This window comes from Protopterus annectens, chromosome 1.part0 (assembly GCF_019279795.1).
Source record: "Protopterus annectens isolate FY-2018-M chromosome 1.part0, PAN1.0, whole genome shotgun sequence".
Classification (NCBI taxonomy): Eukaryota; Metazoa; Chordata; order Ceratodontiformes; family Protopteridae; genus Protopterus; species Protopterus annectens.
In genome coordinates, this window is record NC_056725.1 from 1,389,485,634 (window position 1) to 1,389,506,269 (window position 20,636).

Here is a 20,636-nt window from a genome sequence, read left to right on the forward strand (position 1 = left end):
ATCTCTCACCCAACACAGATTCCTGACACTTTAAAAAAGACCGTTAAGATAAGCAAGTCGCATAAATATGGAAAAAATCTGGCTACCCCATATAGCCTGCAATGAGATATAAAAGGAGCTAGACATTTTATGAACACTTTTGGTGCAGTGGATAGTCCAAAGTGTAAGGCAGAGAACTGTTAGTTTGAACAAGGCACCCAAAACCTTAAACATTTGATTTCTTGATAAATAGTGATGTGAGGGTAAGCATTTTTAATGCTAGTGTTGCCAGGAAACTTGGACAAAGAGTTAACAGGTTGTGAACTGACATTTTGCATTTGGGTACAGATAAGATAGATGCATTGAAAATGTTTTTTGTTCCTTTAGTCTCACATATAGGTCAGGCATATTTTATCAGCTAGAGAAACTATGATAAAAGTTGAATGAATTTAGCTGGGAAGTGAATAGTGCAAGAAATGAGTTGTATAAACAGATTATCACCAAATGACAAAGCGACCTCATATTGTCAGACTTTTAAAGGGAAACTAGGATTTCACACTTAAGGCTCACACGCATAACACAAGCAGAAGCTTGTAATTCAAAACAGAAAGGGATAATGATGAAACTGGGGGGAAGAGTTGGATAAAAAAGGCAAGAGAGGGATTCTGGATGCAGGTCCTTACTGATATCATAGAGGTTATATTCCTAAAGTCAAGAAAATAGTTGCTCCCACGGGAAAAAAACACAGAACTAAATAAAAAAAAAAAAAAAGACCCAAGCAGCACAAGATACTCCAATTTATTGTCACGATACAGGATAAGCAGAATCCCACACACTAAGCACTTTCACCATGTAAAATGGCTTCTACAGAGTAGAGTGGGAGCATTCAATCCATACATTTAAAAAGCTTGACATCACCTACGCTCAGCCAATCATAACAAAAACAATTAGTAAATACTGCGAGCATATAATATGATGTAATATATATATACATTTTAAATCAAAGTCCTAACAATTTAATACATAAAAATGTAAAAATATAGGTTTACATATATAAATAAACGTATTGTAGCATACAATCCTACCAAAATACTAAAGCATGAAATATAATGACTCTCTTAAAAACTAAATACTAATGAATTAATATAATCCGTGGTGGTGGTGCTGCGGTAGCATTGTCGCCCCACAGTAAGACGCTGACCGGCTAGAGCGTCTTCTGCATGCAGACATGAGTGAATGGGCGTACCTTCTTGTGTTAAGGCTGGCAACTCAGCACGTAAAAATCAACTGCCAATCATTAGCAGACCGGAGTTCCGCTGTGGCGACCCCTAACCGGGAAAAAGCCGAAAGACACAACTAATGAATTAATATATATATATATATATATATATATATATATATATATATATATATATATATATATATGTACAATTAATTATAACTCAATTGCTCTGGTTTTAAGTATAGGCAATAGAGCAACATTCTCATTTAATCCAGGTGGGCACATAGCATTCTATCTAAGTTGCTATTTAATCTCAAGTGTTTCTACTTTCAACTTGGAATCTCCTCCTCTCTCACTTAATTAACCTACCTATAACAAAAAATAAATTTTTTTAAATTAATACATAAAGTGCTGTGTAAATAAAGTGCTGTGTAAATAAAGTGCATTATGCTGATTTTTAGTTCTAATGACCCTTATTGTGCTCAGAAATTCTGCCCTTTAGTTTACGTGTGGTCATACCTACATAGTAACTTTTACAACTTGTGCATGTTGCAACATAAATTAACATAGTGGTGTTGCAACTGCACCTTCCAGGACAAGATAGTTCTATCATATCCGGTTACTGAAACATATGGGCCATCGTTAATAAATCTGAAAAATTTACATGAACCACATTTATACCTTGACGATACCCATTTCTTCCTTTTTGGAGCCTCAAAAATATTTTTAAAATTTTGACCCCTACTATAAGTAATTCTCGGTTTACGTCCTATAACTTTCTTAGTTTGTTCACTGAAGCTCATCCTGCAGGCGTCGTTAATGACTATGTATAATGATGGTGTGAGGTGGTTGTATTTCAAAACCATAATGCTACCATGGATCTGATATTCCCACCTTGGCAGATTTGATGGAATATTGTGATTCAGTACATAAAATGTGTTGGAAGGCTGTACCCCTCCTTGATATAATTTAATTTCTTACTTTTAATACTAACTTAAGGGGGGTAGCCTGTATCCAAAAACATTCCCACTAATTTAAAAAGTTTTTTCTTAAATCATCCTCACTAACCAATCCTGACAATCTAACCATCTGTCTCCTTGATTATTCATTTCCTCTGATGGTATGGGTGGCAACTATTGTAATGTAATATTTTCCCAGTATATGGTACTACTAAGTTTACCAGCATCATTCTTCAAATGAATGTCTAAAAAGTCTGTCAAGTACCAAGTACTAGTGAACCTAAAAAAGGGGTTGCGTTGTTCAAATATTCTACAAAGTTATTAGCTTCATCACCATCCCATAGGATCAGAATATCATCCAAAAATCTGGAGTATAACAAAATCTTTGATGCATACTATGACTGAAAAACAAATAGTCTCCCAATGAAGTAAAACTAAATTAGCAAAAATAGGGGCACATATGGCCCCCATTGCCACTCCAGAGATTTGGTGATAAGTCTCTCCTTTAGAACTTAATAGAGTTAGTTTTAACTAACAATTTTTTTAAGTCCATTAGTACATTTATTCTGGTTTTGTCAAAACCTTGCCCCATTACTAGGTTCTCGAAAAAACGCAAGTCCTTCTTTATGTGGAATAGTAGAAAATAAATTAACATCCACACTTAGGAATGAAAAAGTCCTAGTGGTTTTGAAATCCCTTAATCTCTCTAAACAATGCCATGAATCTTTGAGAATGTGAGGTATTCCCTCTAATAATTTTTTGGTTTTATGATCCACAAACGCTGCTAGTGGCTGCGTTTTCGACCCCCTAGCTGCCACTAAAGGTCTAAAAGGTGGGTTTATCTAAGCATCTGTGGATTTTGAGAATGACAAAAATTACAGGTATAACAGGGTGTTTAACAGAAAAATATTTAAACTCTTCATCAATAGCCCCTTGAAATACTGCATCCAACAAAAATAAATCTATTTTGGCATATGCTATATTAATCTCATTTTTAGATACATTACAATAAGTTGAACTAGCACTCAATATTTCATAAATTTTAATCATAGTGAGACCATCACGATGCCTCCACCCTTTTCTCGTTTCATGATACGAACATTTCTATCACCTGCCAATTTATTCACAATCTTTCTCTCATCTTGGCATAAAATGTCATTAACTAGTTTAGAATTCCTGCATATTTTCTCATTTAATTTTCTCACAAATTTTCAAATAAAAAAAATCAGCATTATTAGGGGGTATAAACAAACTTCCTACGTAAACTATCATTTGCTCTATTGTTGCTATTTAAATCAATAAAAAATAAATTCAGGTTTAACTGTCTTGTAAATAAACTTCAAGTTAATAAGAACATCTGCCACATCAAGATGAAAGTTAGGTACAAAGGTAATACCCTTGCTAAACAACTTATGATGATGCTAATTTCAAAGTCAATGCACTACAATTATAAATGGTGAAATTGTCTTTGCTAAGTAATTCACAATTATCAATACTAATAACTGTCATTGTTGCTTTCTAAAAAAGCAAGGTAATTATTACCTGATGAAACTTCACTAATTGAAAGCACTACAATTGTCACTAAAAAATTCTTCACAGTAGGCAACAGAATCAGCTGAAATGTTATTACATTCAATAGAAACATTGTCATTGTTTTCAGTATTAGTAATGTTAGCTAAAGTCTCAAGAAACAGTAAATCTAGTCCCCTCCCCCGATGCCGGTTGTTGTCGCTTGGAGTGTTGTTGTGATATGTCCTGTTGAAATGAGGCCCCATATTGGACTGGTAGTAATTGTAAGATGGGCCTCCTTTCCCCGGTTTCTTTAACCGTTCCAATCTCCTTGGTTCAGGGCTCTGAGTTAAAAAGCATCCTTCATTGTAAATACTGTTGTCATTATCACCATTATGCTCATTACTGGCAGCAGCACCACTAGTATCTGTATGGTCAGTTGGTGCACTAGAATCTCCCACATTGATAACTGAAACATTCACTAAGTATACCCGACCACTTTTATAGTCGTTGGTATCCCTCACTAACTTTTTCCTTTTGGTGTTGAGACTGTTTTTAACAAACAATTCAACATCGGTGAGAGTCTGGTTATACTTAAGATAATGAGGAAACAAATCAACTATATTCTGGTTCAAAGTAGTGATCAATTTCTCTAGAATAGCTAACTTACTTGTATTATTACAAACAACCATGCCCAACATCTCCAATCCAGTTCTATCAAATAAGTCTGCCAGTTCACGGAATGCTGTGGAACCAGGTTCTATCCCCATTGGCAATTTCCACACACGAAGAACCTTCGGTACTTGCTTTAATTATATGGACTTATTCAAAAATGTGTTGTCTAATTGCAAGCTTCGATACTTCTTGCAAGTCTACTCAAACCCTTCCAACTGATTTTTCAGTGGTGGCCTGTTCTCCACAGCTTCCTTCTCCACATTACGATCAAACAAACATTTAGCTGGTAGATGCAACCACTCAGTGAATTTCCACCTCTCACAGGATACAGATTGACTCGCCCGTTCATCCAACAAAGGTGTATGCAAGTAAATAATTCAGCCTGTAAACTTGTAAAAGTGACTGAAGTAGATGGTACACTATTAACTGCTGAGTCCTTACTAAGCAAGGAAGTTAATTCCTTGACCGAGGCAGTTAACTCCGTAAGTAATGCTTCCATCAGTCATGACTTTAAATGTGCAGTAACTAGATGCTGGGTCAGACAAAAAACAAGAAAATAGTTGCTCCCACCGGGAAAGAAACATAGAACTCAAAAAAAAAAAAAAAAGACCCAAGCAGCACAAGATACTCCAATTTATTGTCACGATACAGGATAAGCAGAATCCCACACACTAAGCACTTTCACCATGTAAAATGGCTTCTACAGAGTAGAGTGGGAGCATTCAATCCATACATTTAAAAAGCTTGACATCACCTACGCTCAGCCAATCATAACATAAAAACAATTAGTAAATACTGCGAGCAGACTTCAATGCAAAACCTGTTCCAAAATCCTTAAAAATGGTATATAAAATACATATATAATATAATATGATGTAATATATATACACATACATTTTATATCAAAGTCCTAACAATTTAATATATAAAAATATATGTTTACATATATAAATAAATGTAATGTAGCATACAATCCTACCAAAATACTAAAGCATGAAATATGACGCTCTTAAATACTAATGAATTAATATAAATATATATGTATAATTAATTACAACTCAAATAGCTCTGGTTTTAAGTATAGGCAATAGAGCAACATTCTCATTCAATCTAAGTTGCCATTTAATCTCAAGTGTTTCTACTTTCAACTTGGAATCACCTCCTCTCACTTAAAATTACCCTATCTATATACCTCTTTATTCCCAGTCACACTTACAACATTTGTCGTCTGCCTGAAGAAAAATTCTTTGGAGTCTGCTTGGGGTATAAAAATACCTGTGTAAACACTTCCAGGCAAAGATCCTAAATATTCCAGATTTTGTTGCATGTTTGGGTGCCATACATATATTCCTCCCATTGTTTATTTATGAATTGCTTATCCATTCTCTTCCCAATCCTTTCTAACCTTCTCTGATTGATTCATATAGTTATAACTCAATATTTTATATGCGCTACTAATTATTCATTTTTTAATGGCAACTTCTTTTCTAGATTCTATTAAAAACTCTACCAGTGCTGGTCTTTCATTTAGGACCCCCCCCTATTTCTTTCTCTTTGTCTATACTGTAATATCAATCATTGATGAGGAAGGCAATCTCTAACATGCAGTCCAAATAAATTATTGGTGTCTTCCCATTCTTTTACCCTTCCCTCTAAAGTTATTTGCTACCAATACCTTGGTTCCTTTGCCAGTTTTCTCCAATAAATTCCAGCCTCCTCTTTCCTATTTGTCTGTATCCCTATTGGCACAATCTCCTTTCACCATTCCCGTGTTGGCTTAGCTCTTCGGATACTTTCTGCTACTTTATGAATATAATATTCCATATGATTGTTTTCCTTGAAGATCTGTTTCCAAAATTCCATTCTCCTTGTTTCCAGAGCTTCCCACTTGTTTCATCATCATCCCTTTTCACTTTGAATTATAGGCTTCTACTTGTGCTTTGTATAGGAGCATTATCTGTGCAGCTCTGAAATACCCCTTCAAATCAGGTAATCCCAGTCCACCTTGTTCTATTGGAAGAATCAGTCCACTTTACTCTTGCCATCTTCTCCTCCCAGGTGAAATCCTTTAGCTCGTTATTAATTGCTGCCCACAACTTCTCCTCTGGCTGATTTAAAGTCTGATCTGTGTATAAAACAACTTCTTTCGGCTGCTCCCGTTAGGGGTCACCAGAGCAGATCAACTGTTTCCATTTCCTCCTGTCCTCTGCATCTTGCTCTGTCACACCAACCACCTGCATATCCTCTCTCACCACATCCATAAACCTTATCTTAGGCCTTCCTCTTTTCCTGTTACCTGGCAACTTCATCCTTAGCATCTTTTTCCCAATATACTCTACATCCCTCCTCAGCACATGTCCAAACCAACATAATCGTGCCTCTCTGGCTTTGTCTCCAAATCTTCCAACCTGGGCTGACCCTCTAATATACTTATTCCTAATCCTGTCCATCCTCGTACACCCAGTGCAAATCTTAACATCTTCAACTCTGCCACGTCAAGCTCTGACTCCTGCCTTTTTGTCAATGCCACTGTCTCCAACCCGTATAACATAGTTGGTCTCACTACCCTCTTGTAGACCTTCCCTTTCACTCTTACTGGTACTCGTCTGGCACAAATTACTCCTGACACTCTCCTCCACCCACTCCATCCTGCCTGTACGCTCTTATTCATCTCTCTTCCACACTCACCATTACTCTGAACTGTTGATCAAGTACTTTAACTCATTCACCTTCGCCACCTCTACTCCCTGCATCCTCACCATTCCTCTATCCATCCTCTCATTCACACACATATTCTGTCTTAGTCCTGCTGACCTTCATTCCTCTTCTCTCTAGAGCACATCTCCACCTCTCCAGGGTCTCCTCCACCTGTTCCCTACTCTCACTACAGATCACAATGTCATCTGCAAACATCATAGTCCACGGGGACTCCTGTCTGGTCTCGTCTGTCAATCTGTCCATCACCATTGCAAATAAGGAAGGGCTCAGAGCTGATCCTTGATGTAATCCCACCTCCACCTTAAACGCATCAGTCACTCCCACCGCAGACCTCACCGCTGTCACACTACCCCCTTACATATGTACCACTCTTACATACTTCTCTGACACTCCCGACTTCCTCATACAATACCACAAACCCCTCTCTAGGCACCCTGTCATATGCTTTCTCTAAATCCACAAAGACACAATGCAACTCCTTCTCACCTTCTCTGTACTTCTCCATCAACCCTCTCAGAGCAAACATCGCATCTGTAGTGCTCTTTCCTGGCATGAAACCATACTGCTGATCACTAATCATCACCTCCCTTCTTGTGTATAAAACTAAAGGGACTATAAAAACATTTTATTTTTATCTTACTGTCCATACCCAAACAGAGCTTCCAGTTTCTCATTTTTTTTTATTAGCTTTTGTTTAGTTTCTTCCCGCATACCGTTAGCTGCCACAACCTAATTATTTTTAATCCATACCCGTAAATGCTTAATTTTATCATATCCTCTGAATGTGGGTAATGCAGGTCTATGTTTAGCCATCAAATGGCCATTATTCAAACGCTGAACATCAAACAGGTGTTTTACCAAACAGTCATACCTTCGAAAATAAAATCATATAAAAATATTACAAGCTCAGGAAAGCCATAGTGTCCAAGATAATAATCCACAATATCCAAAAGAAATCTGAAGACACACCGTTGCAACACAAAACGACTTTAATACAGGCAATAAGTAAAAATGCAAAGCTTTCAAGACAAGCTCTTTCTCAATACTTAATAAAGTGCCATTAGAGTCTCTTAAATGCAATACATTTGTATAAGCTAGCCAATAGTATAAAAGCAACAAATCATATACCTTAACAATTAAATCCTATAAGTTCAATGATTTAATTGTTGATTTATTCACTTTATTTTATTAAGCATTGAGAAAGAGCTGGTCTCATAAGTTTTGCACTTTTACTTATTGCCTGTATTAAAGTTGCTTTGTGTTGCAATGGTGCGTCTTCAGATTTCATACTGAAAATAAAATAATTGAATGGCCATAATTAACCATCATAAAGGAAGGGCAACATATTACTTATCGTTAAATTTTCCAACTGTAGCACGACCTCTGAGTTGGAATTTATAAGTAACGGGAGGGGGGTGTGAGAAGTGCAGCCCCCCACAGCCCCTCCCTAATTATATATATTAATGCCGAGTTTGCACTACACAAGGGAAAGGACAGGTTTTTTTATAGCTAATTTACCAAGAGTAGTATGTTGCACTTCCTTTATGTTGGCCAACTATGGTCAGTAAATTTTATTTATGAAGCTATGACTTTCGCTAAAAGAAACATTCATTGTTTAGCGTTCAATTAATAGCCATTCGATGATGATTTTATTCGATGGCTAAACATAGATCCGGATATTGCTGATCCAATTCTTGTGTGGGTACATAATTTACTGCTGTTGCTTGGCTGGGGAAAGGAGGGAGGGACTTAAGAAAGAATGGTGAGAAGGATAACAAACATGGAGCGCTATGGTAGGTACATAACTTCTTGATGTTATGCTAACTGAAGTCTTCGGTTCTATGTAGATAAAATCTCAGTTGTCCATGTACATCCAACTGATGTAGTTTGCATTCTGCCTTGTTGGCATGATTAAGAAAGAAAATAGGAAGTTCAATAGACTGGTTCAGATTGGTTTGTGAGCAGACATTTGGCACACAAGATGGATTAGTCCTCAAAGATACTCTATCCTTACGAAAAATTAGGTATGGTGGCTTAATTGATGGAGCTTGCAACTCAGACTCTTCACGCAGATATAAAAGCCACTAGCAAGATGGTCTTCCAAGAGAGAAATTTTAGATTGCATGAAGAAGCAGGTTCGAAAGGGGGTACAGTTAGCCAAGAAAGAACAGAAATTAGGTGAGTGAGGTTCTTTTATGAAAGGTCTCAACAAACAAGTTCCTTTTAAAAATGTTTTACACAGCCTGTGTAACATCAGATAAGGAGTGTATTTCACTGATATGATAATTGGAAATTGCAGCTAATTTGACCTTGATTGTAGCTGCAGCACAGCCTTGCTGGAAAAGTTCTGATAGAAATTCTGAAATTGCCCAGAACCTCTTCCATTTTCTGGAATATAATTTTCTGATCGAAGCCTTATTAGAAGAGACCAAAATATGTTTAACTGCTGGAGTAAAATTTTGAAGCCTGACTATGTTTGGAAGTGGAGCAGCCGCGCTGTCAAACTGAGGGTCTGGAGAGAAGGATGAAGCACTCCTGACATATGAGTCAGAAGGTCTGGAACTAGGTCCAGAAGCCACAGCTACTCCTGGAAGATGAGGCAGAGGAAGGGGAACCAAATATCATGAGGCCTATATGGGGGCAATGAGATTTAGCCTGTTTCCCAAGACTTTGGCTTTCTAAATGACTTTGGGAATTAGAGGAAAGGCATATAGTAGTTCTGAGGCCCACTGGGGGGATTAGAGCAAAGTAGCTGCTGCATTTGGTATTCAGGGGGAGTTGCAAACAGATCGCAGCAAAGCTGGCCCCAAGTTCGGAAAATCTTGTCCGCTATACTCCGTTTCAGAGACCACTCGTGAGGCATCAAAATCGCCCTGCTGAGCTTGTCACCTATCATGTTGGATTTCCCCGGGATATGCATTGCTACCAGAAAACATTGGGAAGAGATTGCCCATTGCCATACTCTCAGTGCTTCTTGACAAAGGGGGAATGATCTGGTTCCTCCTTGTTTATGTATCACACTACAGACATGTTGTCTGACTGGACCTACAATCGTTCCTAGTTGGAGAGAGCCATAAAGTGCTTGCAACGACAGAAGCACTGCTCTCATCTCTAGAACAACGATGTGCAACTGAGCCTCATGTTCTTGCCATGTGCCTTGGACTGTTCTTCCCAGATAATGCCCCCTCCACTCTTATCTGGGAAGCATCTGTAGTCACACAGTAGCAACAAGCTGTTGTGGAACAAAGGGTCTTCCCAATAGTCAAGGTCGGACTGAATCCACAACAGAAGATCTCTCTTGCATGAATCTGTTATCCTTATCTGATGGGACATAGGAATTTCTTGTAGAGACCATTAAGCAAACAGACGCCACTGAAGGATTCTCATGTGCATCCTGGCTAGAGGGACTAGAGTTATGGCTGATACTATGGTTCCAAGAAGTGTTAGAACTACTTTCGCTTTTTTCAAGCTCTTGGGAAGTAGGTCGACTGTTGTCAGGACAGAAACGCTGTCGGGCAGAAGGTGAACCATCATGGAAACTATGTCTAGATCTGCACTTATGAATGTAATATGTTGACAAAGCAGATTTTTGAAAATTCACTGTTACGCCTGAGCACAAACTTCCAGTGTAGTTTCCCTGGCCTGTAGAAATAGATGCTTGGTGGTGGCAGTCAGGAGCCAGTCGTTCAGGTATGGAAACACTTGGAATCCCAGGCATCTCAGGTGAGCCGTTACTACTGCCATGTATTTGGTGAACACTCTGGAGGTTGCAGTGAGACCAAAGGGCACAGCTCGAAACTGATGACTGGCTCTCAGCTGGAAGCGTAGATGACTCCTTGATGCTCTGTCCATCTTTATATGGTAGTACTCATCTTGGAGGTCTATTGAGCACATCCAATCATCTTTCCCTAAAAAGGGAGGAATTGACTGCAGTGTCACCAAAGTAGTTCTAACACTTCTTGGAACCATAGCATCAGCCATAAGTCTAGTCCCTCTAGCCAGGATGCACATGAGAATCCTTCAGTGGCTTCTATTTGCTCAAAGTTCAAGAAGAAGAACGATGTTTAAGGGAAGGCAAAAACTGACGAACTTATACAAAAGCACTTAAGTATACTGTATGAAAACAATGAAAAGGTTACTACAGTCTTCATTTCTATTAACGTGTGCGCCTGTGTCATGTGATGATTTAATAAAGATATTTTTAAAAAGAGAAAGATGAGCATCAGGACCGACTAACCTGCTTGGCTCTATTAGCTATAAGTTTGATAAGAGCATGCTTCCAGTAAGAGAGAAGCCCTCATTGCCCCTTCAATGACAACTCAGGAATTTCACTGAAAATCCAAAGCTATTTCATCACACCTTTAGGTGAAGATTCACCTACAATATACTTAACTGCAGATGCCAAAGTCTTTCAGAATTCCAGTGGTGTCAATGTTCACAAAAAATAGATCTAGTCTAAAGGAGGATACTCAGGATGAAGACTTTCTATCCAATGACTGCTATGCATCAGGTTTCCTCAACAGTGCACTCTCAGAATGTTTCAAAGCAGACTTGCAGCAACATTAACAGCCTGCACAAGCTGATGTGTAGCAGCAGTGAAGCTTTCACAGTGCTTATGAGTTTAAATGCGAGGATCCAAACAGAACTCATGGGTGGTTACGATGCTCAGAAGCCCTTTTCCTGTAACATCACTTCTGAAAACGAACTTCAGAATGCTGAAGACAATCCAGAAATTGTGGAAAAACTGAAAGCCGCAGCATCTAACTAGCTAATTATAAGGCTGGCAGTAATTTACAGACGTAAGATAATGTACATAAACTCTTCAAAACTATGAAGCACAATCTCACAGTAAGCTCTATCGTAACACTGACTGGGTGAAAATGGCAGAGCCTGTCCCATATACTGATGTATAGAAGTAGGAAAAAAGGAATGCTAAGGCTACAGCTTATAACACTGCAGAGAATTTGGAGTTCCCCAAGGACTCAAAACAATGAGGGGAGGCTTGTTAATACTAATCCCTACCGAACAGAAACTGAAGAGGAATGCAAATTAAAAGCCATTACAGTAGAACATTCATGCTTACTGACTTGCTGTTATAAGAGTACATTGACATCTTTCACAGACCTTGTCCACAATTTTTTTTAGTTTAATCTCCATTTCTGATGTCAGAAGCATGGCGTTTTTACTAGTTTGATTTAAACAGCAAAACACCCATCTGAACGAACTTGTCAGTACCTGAAACTCAAATGCATTATTCGAGAACACCATGCAGTTAACAACGCAATACACTTAACTTTTCTCTACATTTAGTAGAGTTGAGCTAAAACAGTATTTTCTGTCTACAAAACAGAGGACTGCTAGTCTGACATGTACTTACGACAGCTATATGTACTAAACACTGGTCACAAGCAGTATGAGCACCTACTAAGATTTTCATGCTTTACTGGAGGAAAACAAACTGCAGCTTTAATTTCATAATTTTTTCCAGCGTGAAATTCTCCTGCTACAGTAAGATTTAAATACCTGTAATGGTTGCCAAGTACTGTACTGTGGATGTCTTGCCAGTTCCAGTCTCTCCCACCAATAGCACAGGTTCTCCTCTACTAACACACACAGCCAGCTGTTCAATGAGCACAAGAGAAGGACGTGTTTCTGCAAAGGTCTGAGCACTCCTAGAAAGTAAAACGACAGCAGAATTGAGGTTTCTGAGACTTAAGAAATCTTTATATTGTAATTACTGAAGTAATCAAGTGAATGAGGTCAAACAAAGGATGAAATCCAAACTGCAAATGAGCTACCTATTTTAACAAAGGTCACTCTTACTTTTACTTCATACTTCAGGGTTAATAAAACAGGTGGAGGCACTTTTCCTTGACTAGCCTACTAAAAACTAAGGGGCAAGTGCACAAATACTACATGGTAGTAAAAACATGCCTTTGATTAATTTTTCCAAATGTTCTGCATCTATTAATACTTTGGCAGGATTGGACCTCATTCCTAAATCAGGGCACATTTAAACTTGAGAGTTCTGCTTCAGTCTGATGTTTGCCAACAGTGCTCTTCTCAGGGCCTGCAATGTACCAAGAATAACCTCTTTTTACAGTTTACACAGAGACACTTGTATTGGTAAAACCTTTAGCCAAGGTGATCTTACTATCACTGGAACTGTCTGGGTGCCCTTATTCCATAACTGTTTCTAAATACACCTTGATATTTTACAGCTTTATGTATTTCATTTCTTACGATGCTACAGTCATTGACTGTAGAAACTTCAATGATCAATTATTAAGACAACAGCTACAAACAGAAGTTGGTTTGCAGACGACTGCAAACTAGGGGCTATAACGGACTCTCCGGCTGACAGACATCCTCCAAAAAGGTCTCACTGAGACAGATACCTGGTGTCAAAATCATGGCCTCAAGCTAAATGCCAAAAAGTGCATAGTCATCTCCGTTGGAAAAAACAACGTACCCACAAACTACCACATAGGTTATAGCCCCTAAATACAAATGCCATAATAAGGGATCTGGGGACCCAAGTAGATAGCAATCTCACCTTAGATAATCACATTGGTTAGAAAATCCTATGTGGCCCACCTAATCACAAAAGGGTTCGCATCCAGATCAAAAAAGAGGTAATTGTGCCCCTCTACTCATCACTCATCAGACCCATCATAGAGTACAACGCCCCATTTGGGATGTACCTTACAAGACACCTGCAACAGCTGGAAAGACCACAGAAGTACCTCACCAAGAGGATGACTGGCCTCAAACAGATGCCCTATGCAGCTCGACTGAAGAAACTCCAGCTGTACTCGGTTGCATACCCCCTACTCAGAGGTGATCTCTGCCTGACATACAAGGCCATGTCCAACCCAGAATTGATGGACTTGCTCCACCTAAAGAAAACCTTATTCCCGCGAGCCACATGCTCTAGTCTCAAGCCTGGCACAGGGGAGCACTGCACAGTGATTGCTGGCCAACATGGGAAGTTGTGCCACTCACAAAATATAAATTTACAAACACTAAGTTATTAGCATAATGGTCCCAGACTCTTGGTTACTCTTCTGTTAGTGTTGAGAGATAACCAGATGACCAATAAAATGGGACAGCAATGCAGACTTGATGCTCGCATTGGTGGACGAGAACACAAACAGATATTCTCTCTATAGATAAGAGAGACCATCCCAGACAAATGCTTACTCTGTGAAGCACATAGCTGCACAGCTGGAGAAAATGGCCATTTCTGCCATTGTGAGGAAGACCCTCTAATTCTCCATCTAAATCAAGTAAAATACTTTAAAAATCTTTAATAATGGTCTATGCAGGAGATGAAACTTGAATACTTGCTTTTGTGGAGTCTCAAGACTATTAAGAGACTCAGACTTCTATATTAAAGGCTGCATGCTTCTAGCATAACGGCAGACAAAACTCACCTGTGCTTCCAAGGACAACAATGCAATGTTGGGTGAAGTGGTCATTAACCCCCCTAACAGTCATTCAAGGGGCTCTGCTCTGTAAACCCTATAACTTCTACATCCTCAGATGTGATAGCCAGTGTGAAAATCAGTAATTGTCACAAATGAGGACTAATTTTTGATGCAGTGCGTCAACTGACATGCTCCCCATTAGTACACAGGTGAGCCTGGGTTAAAAGAGAGTATGTTCCTTTGTAAAACGTTCTCACCCAGTTTCCACTTGCAGAGGAGCACTAGGTAAAAATACTGAGTAGTGAAATTAGCCTGGTTACTTGCATAACAGCCAATATGACCTCATGAGCAGCTTTTTGGGGGGAGGGGGGGCTAAGGAAAAGTAAGACCTTAAAACGTAGCTAATGCACATCAGCTACTCAATCTTACTCTGCATTTGTGTAGGGGGGCAGATAAGTAGAATTCCAAGGAGTGTCCCAAAAGTAGCATCCAAGTGGAAGAATCATCACTAAATGAAGAGCAGGAATTCACAGCAATGCCATAGCAAAATGAGAGGGCTCAGACAATGACTTAGGAACAAGTAACTTCAGGGCTGGCGGAGCTGACTGTGAAGGGAAACGAGCATGTAACAGTTACGTCTATTGGAGGGCTATTCAAGGACTAATGTATTCAGAAAGGCATGGTACCCCTAAGCAACACACTACAGTGCATCAGGACTGGCAACTTTCCAAAAAAATGAAAATATACAAGGCCAGCACTGTAGTCCCCACCTGTAGAACTGCTCCATCTTCGTACTATGAAGTGGAGAAAAAGTTGTGGACGATGCACTTCATTTTTTTTTTTTGGTACCTACAGAAAGAAAAACGGCCATAAAGAACCAAAGGAAAGTTCAAAAGAGATGCTTTTTCCTTATGAACAGTCAAATAAGGGTCTTAGCACAACCACTCTGAAGGACTGAAAACCCACTATGAAACAGTGATAGCCACCAAAGAAAGCATCTTTTACAAAATAAAATTCAGGCCTACCAAGTCAACCAGAAGTGGACATGTCAATTATGACAGTTTGGTTAAAATTACCCATCACAGGAACCAAAGTTGCAAGATACTCATACCTTTAAGAACAAGTCTGGTCAGGCTACTGACATGCAATAATCCTGTTAGGTAGAAAGAGCCAAAACATGATTGAAGAAGGTAAAATAAGCGGGTTGCACATCAAAGTGGCATCAATGGTCCAAAAAAGGATCATACAATATGGGAAGTGGAAGAGGCTTCAACTTCAATTCTTCTCTTTTTAATACATACTGGGAGACTGGGGGTTTACAACAAAATGCAGCGAATATGACTTCAAGTGGAGGTGACATCCTTCTATAGCACCCAATCTCAATAAGTTTGTGCAGAGAAGGAAAGATTTAGAGACTCTTCTGAGACAACAAAAAGGAATAGGGTAATTAAGAGGAGACTAGTTATTTCTACTAATCCCCAAAAGGAAAGTGTTGGGTGTAAAAAGGAACTTTCTGTCCTTGTCCAAAGTGCATCTACTGCCTATTCTCTGCTGGGATTATGACGAAGGGCTTAGAAAGCACAGCATGCTCCTGAACATAACAGACTCGCAAAATGCCTCTTCAGAAGTCCACCTCAGATCTCACTCTTGGTGCAGTCAAAACTTTTAACAGCTGCAGAAGTCTACTCTTACATGTCCATCAGCACACAGGACACAGAAAACACAAAGATGCTGTAACTGGTGACATATTTTTATATGTAAGCTTCTTCCCTTGTGACAGTGACATGACTGACTTCCAAATGAGCCCGTTTTGGGAAACGCATCACCAAAATGAAGTTTAAAATTAAAATAGGGTAGAATTAGGAGAGGAAGATATGGGGAAAAAAATAATAGAAACTTAGTGAGGTTGCCAAAAGTCAAGTATTGCAGAATAAGGGAATCTCACAAAACAAGCGTAGCAGCAACTATAAAATGCTCAAGAAAAAATAAGAGTATTTAGAGAACATGTACAAGTTTAAAAAGGTTGCTGTTAAGCAACTGTTTTCTGTCAAATTAAGAGAACAGATACATTTACTATAATGAGTCGGGCAACAAAAATTAGAAAGGTTTGTCACCAAACTTATGAAGATTATGACAAGAAAAATAACTAAAGTTAAATGAGGAGGAGATTGGGAGAGTGGAACGGTCTGGTTAAGAGGGCTATGACAAAAGAAAAATCAGTGTGCTTTTTCCCATGTTTGCATAAGGAAATTACTGGGTAAAAACCCTAGGCATTACCCAGTAACAAGTTTATTACAAAGCATGTAAATGAAAAAGAATATTGAGAATTGTAAGGCTTTTTTTCTGATAAGGTACCCTTAGCAGTTTTGTGTCTGGTTTGCATGTCAATAGAAGACAATTTGATACAAAAAAAAAGGCTTGGAGAAAGTGTTTACAGAAAGCAATCAAGTGTTTTCTTATCTGGGAGAGTTACATGGATATATAAAAAAAATCAAATAGCACTTACTAATAAGCACAAGCTGTACCATGAATCTTAGCATGACCAACCTTTCTTTTTGGTTAATTTTAGCTTATCTGTGTAGCTATCAATTTACAACTTATGTTCTTATTAGGACGCAAAAACTTCAATATATGAAGTTGTAGATGGTTGTGTACGTTATTGTAAAGTTCATAGGTTTTAGGAGGTTTTTTTTTAGGGGGGTTGTTTGTTCTGTTTGACGGCTTTCAAAAAAACAAAAACTTATGCAAGAAGTGACATGGGTGCAAATGTTAATGTGAAACAAACCACACGAGCAGGATTACAGGAAAGAGCTTTATTCCGGTACCTCGGCCCAATATGTTCTATATATATGGGGGGGTATTTTTTTAAAAAAAAAATTTAACTGTTTGTTGGTGTGTTGTGTTTATATATTTATATTGTGATTGTCCTTGCCTAAATACTATATATATCAGACTAACTAAACTTAAATTTAAATTACTACTAGAACACATTGTGATAATGATGTGAGAACAGAGAGGAACATATTTATATTTGATCACTTTATAGGATGCCCAGTTGATTCATTATTTTTTTATTTTTTTTGCTTTAGCTAAACCAAATGTATTTTCAGGAGGGAATTTTTTTTATTTTACAAAAAATTGGAGAGTAGATTTTTTTTTATAATTATATAAAACCCTAAAAAACCTCGAATTTTAAATTTTTAAACACATCTAATAATATTAATTATTATATTATTATATATTATATATTATATTATAAAAATGGTGTTGGGTGTTGGTTCACTGTCCTGTTGCTGATTCTCTTCATTAATTATTTAATTATTTAATGATGTAATTGTTTAATTACTATGCACTGTATATGTAGTATATCCCAGTGAATTTTTCATTCCTTTGAAGGCCAGTGGGTCGGTCGAGAATCCGAAAGTCTTCTTCCTAACTTGCTCGTGTGGTTTCATTTTTGTTGCAAATGTTAATGATATGAAACGACTGTATAAAAGACCAACATGCTGAACAGTATACACATGTAACATAAAAGTTGGAAATAGATATTTAGCAAAAGAGCAGTTGTATATTAAAAGTGGTAATAATTACATAAGAAAATTATGCTTTCTGTAATGTCTTTCAATCTGAATGGTCTTACAGATAAATATAAAAAAGAAAGCGTAGTGAATTACATTAAAAAATGGAGAGTGCAAACATCTACGCTACAAGAGACATCAGCAAAGAAATGAAAATGTGAATTTGATAAAGAAAGGTTTTCAGGACGGCTATTCAGCAGAATATCTGGGGCAGATGAAAAGAGGAGTACTTATATTAATTGCAAGAGTAGCTCCAATAGTGATAGAACAGGGAAAAAAATAATAATGTAAGATACAGAGGTGGATTATACAGTCATGCACTTACATAAAACTGCTATAATGGAGCTTAAGAAATTTCTGGGAGAAATGATCACCTTTCAGCAAGGAATATTACTTATAGGTGGAGTCTGGAATTTGCTATTCAACAGTGAAGATGTGTCTGGGGGGCCTAGAAAGGAAAATACAACAAGGGAGGGTAGATTTTTGAAGAAATTTATGAAAATGTTTGACATGGAAGATGCGTATTCAGTACCAGGAGTTCAGAGTGAATTTACATATTACTCACCAAGATACAAAAACTGGATTGCCTAGAGAGATTTTATCTCTCACAGGAACATGTGCATTTAATTGAAGGTCTTGAAATGTACCCAATAAGTAGTTCAGAACACCAATAATAACTAAAATAAAAACACTAGGAAATGAAATGAAGATGAGACACTGGCGCTTTTCCACCTACTGGTTGAAAAGAGGAATTTAAGGAACGGGTTGTGGAACTAAATTCAGGAGCTACTAGAGAAAACAGATTTGTCTTCTGAAATCATAGCTATGGAGTGGGATAAAATTAAAGTGGAGTTTAAAACTAGGTTGGAAATAAAAGAATGGGAGATGTGGCTAAACAGTAACAAGAATTATTTAGAGGGACTGACAAATGTTAAAGTATTGCAAAATAGGGGGAATCTCCCAGAACAAGAAAAAGAGCAACTGCGGAATGCTTAACAGAAAAATAAGGGATTACGTCAATAAGCAACTGTTTTTTGATAATTCTAGAGCACAAAAGCTTCTTGCGCAACAACTCAGGCAACAGAAAGTGGAAAGGGCAGTCACCAAGCTTATGGAGCCTATAACAAGGACGATAACAAGAGCAAGGAGGTGTGTTTTGACGATATCCGTGCTGATAGGGAATGATTTTGATAATGCAGTACTTTGTGTGTATGCATTTACATGTAGTGAGGATTGGAAACCAACATGTGGATCTGGTAGCCTGGGAGGGACCAAGACAGACCACACACTTGCAGCCAGGACTGGTGAGGTGGTTACTTCAGAGAGGGAGCTAGCCTGCAGCAGTTAAGTCTAAAGGTGAAGCCACAGCTGCTGGTGGGTATTGATGTTCCTTTGGACACAGTGACTGCAAGGGAAGAGGTGAAATGTAGTACCCAGGTTGACAGTGACACACTGCTGTCAGTCAATACCAGGCTTCCAGGGGAAGGGGAGCTGGGAAGGGTCACAGAGAGAGTTGAAACAGGCTCAGCTCTCAGATCCTACATTACAGGGCTTGAGGGTGGTAGCCAGAGAGGTGCTGGATTCTCAAGGAAAAGGGGAATCTGTATACTGGGACAAAGGGTTACTATATAGAGAGAGTGGACCTCTGAGGGAGGAGCTACAGGATGAGAGAACACAACAGTTGGCAGTGGCCAGAGCCTACTGTTTTGTCACTTTTAGCCATAGCCCATGATACTCCCCTTTGCAGGTCATATGGGGATAAAGCGCACAAAGAGACATATTATGCAGAACTTTTATTGGCCTGGGATTTCCAGGGATGTAACAGGGTACTGCAGGACGTGTGAGCAGTGCCAAAAGGTAGGCAAGGCAGGAGACAAGGCTAAAGCTCCTTTGGTGACTCTGCCTGTGATTGAGAAACCATTAAAGAGGGTAGCTACGGATACTGTGGGGCTTCTGAGTACCCTAAGTTCCACAGGAAAGCAGTATAGCCTAGTGGCAGTAGATTATGCTACTAGATACCCTGAGGCGGTGGCCCTGTCCTCCACTGAGGCAGAAAAGGTGGCAAATGCTTTGTTAGAGATTTTCAGCAAGGTAGGTTTCCCAAAATAAATACTGACTGACATAGGTGTCGATTTCAAATCAGACTTGCTGGATTGTCTGGGGAAGCACTGTGGGGTAAAGCACCTGAAGACCAACCCCTACCATTCCCAGACTAATGGTATTGTGGAGAGGTTAAAAACTCTACACTAAACATGCTACAGGCATTTGCAGAGCAGCTTAAGAGGGAGTGTGACAAATCTGCCCCATCTGTTTGCTTACAGAGAGGTGCCCCAGGAATCCACAGGTTTTTCACCCTCTGAGTTGCTGTATGGGCACAGAATGAGGGAACCTCTAGATTTTATTTGTGATGAGTGGGAAGGTAAGTGTGGATCCCACAAGAAACCTGTTGTGGCATACCTCCTAAACCTTAGTACAAGGCTCTGCGAACTCATGGGCTTGGCCCAGGAAAACCTGGCAGAAGCCCAACAGTAGAAAAAGGTCTAGTATGACAGGATTGCTCAAGCTA

General features: G+C 38.7%; 1 protein-coding gene across 1 annotated transcript in view; it reads right to left on the reverse strand.

The window, feature by feature from the left end:
* The window catches only part of MDN1 (midasin AAA ATPase 1), a 3,484,183-nt gene that overhangs the window by 2,903,412 nt on the left and 560,135 nt on the right, over nucleotides 1–20,636 (reverse strand). The window contains exon 14 of the mRNA XM_044071809.1: nucleotides 12,586–12,734. Coding sequence (XP_043927744.1) covers nucleotides 12,586–12,734 — 149 coding nt within the window. The remainder of the gene's footprint in view (nucleotides 1–12,585; nucleotides 12,735–20,636) is intronic.